Genomic DNA, 1609 nt, shown 5'->3' with positions numbered 1-1609 from the left:
AATAATAATAATAATAATAATAATAATAATAATAATAATAATAATAATAATAATAATAATAATAATAATAATAATAGTATTGTTTGTTTTGTTGGGTTTGTTGTTGTTGTTTTTTTTTTTTTTGTTTTTTTTGTTTTTTAAATTGTTGTTTGTCGCTATCTATATATTTATATTTACGTCTTTTTTTTTGTTTGGTATCCTGTATTATTTGATATCCTTTTAGTCAAAATGAAAAATTGTATTTCAGGTTCTATAGACACCCAACGACCATCACCAGCAGTTCCCGAAGTTATTGAAATCTCATCCGACAGTGATACAATTGTAATTTCAGACACAGATGAATAGAAAACAAAAGGAGTGAGCTGTCATATCTATAGTGAGTCGTATTTCCCTATTATATCGCTTTAATAATTATTAATGTACACAAGATGATCTAAGTCCAATGATGTTGTCTATAATTAATGAATTGTCTTTAACTTTTCTTGATTTTTTTTTGTTTTGTTTTGTTTTTTTTTGTTTTTTTTTTGTTTGGTATTTTTGTTTGTTTGTCTTTGTTATGTATTTATTTATTATTTAAAAATAAACTTTTTTGTTTTTTATTTCTCTGCTGTGAGATCAGTAGATCCAATTTCAAATGAAACTTTCTTTTTTTTTATATTATTTATTTATTTATTTATTTATTTTTATTTTTTTTTCAGAATTGAAGTAAACCACCAACTATACACACACACAAAGAAACAAGATAGAAACCAGCCTTGTTTGATTTCACTGAAACCAAAGACAACCCAAATGCTGAATGAACAACCTTTCAAGACTAAAGATACAAATCCCGTAGCGACGAACAGTGAGATATAATTTTTTTTTGTTCCCTTTTTTTATTTATTTATTTATTTATTTATTTATTTATTTATTTATTTATTTATTTATTTATTTATTTATTTATTTTAATTATTAATCATGTACATCTGTGAAATATGTGGCATTAGTATTAAATTATTACATAATTTAATTCGTCATAAACAGAAGCATAACAAAGTTACTTTACATTCTTGTTCAAAATGTCAAAAGAACTTTTCTAGGAAAGATAATTTACAAAAGCACCAAAAAAATGTAAAATGTAGTTCACCCGAAGAAAAAATTGAAAGAAAAGCAGGTTAAAAAACAGAAAAAAATACAGGAAAAAGAACAAAAGATACATTTTAAACAAGAAAAACAACAGCTAAAAAAACAAGAAAGAATTATAAAACAACAACAACGTAGAGAAAAACAAAAACAAAAACGACAAGAGAAACGCCAACAACGAAAACATGAACAAAAGCAAAAACAAAAACAACAGTCGTGTAGTTTATTGTCTACTAGTTATGTAGAACAAAACGAAGAAAATGAAACAGTGCTACAGTTACTTGAAGAACATCGAGAATCCATAAAGACACATTTTGTAGAAGGGATCTTTCAGTCTGTGTACACCATAGAATGGGGTTCGCCATATATAATTCAACAGCTTAAGGAGATTTTTAACAGACAAAGCGTAAGATTTAAAATAAATTTTAGCCATTCTTTTCTGTTACAAAACCAAGAAAATTCAGAATATCGTTTTTCCATGCTTCTA

The 1609-nt window shown here is 25.1% G+C and overlaps 1 protein-coding gene across 2 annotated transcripts in view; it reads left to right on the top strand.

Annotated features, from left to right (window-relative positions):
• Window positions 1–1111, top strand: part of LOC144956811 (uncharacterized) — a 1907-nt gene extending 796 nt beyond the window's left edge. The window contains exons 2-3 of one of the 2 annotated variants that reach the window (XM_078887546.1): window positions 248–376; window positions 699–1111. In XM_078887546.1, coding sequence (XP_078743672.1) covers window positions 248–345 — 98 coding nt within the window. In that variant the 3' untranslated portion in view covers window positions 346–376; window positions 699–1111. The other variant, XM_078887545.1, reaches the window with a different exon arrangement.
• The last annotated feature ends 498 nt before the right edge of the window (window positions 1112–1609 follow it).

Source organism: Berghia stephanieae, chromosome 11 (assembly GCF_034508935.2).
Source record: "Berghia stephanieae isolate SIO BIC M18660-M18661 chromosome 11, UCSD_Bste_1.3, whole genome shotgun sequence".
Lineage (NCBI taxonomy): Eukaryota > Metazoa > Mollusca > Gastropoda > Nudibranchia > Aeolidiidae > Berghia > Berghia stephanieae.
Note: the sequence above shows the minus strand (reverse complement) of the source record. Positions and strands in the feature narration are given on the sequence as shown.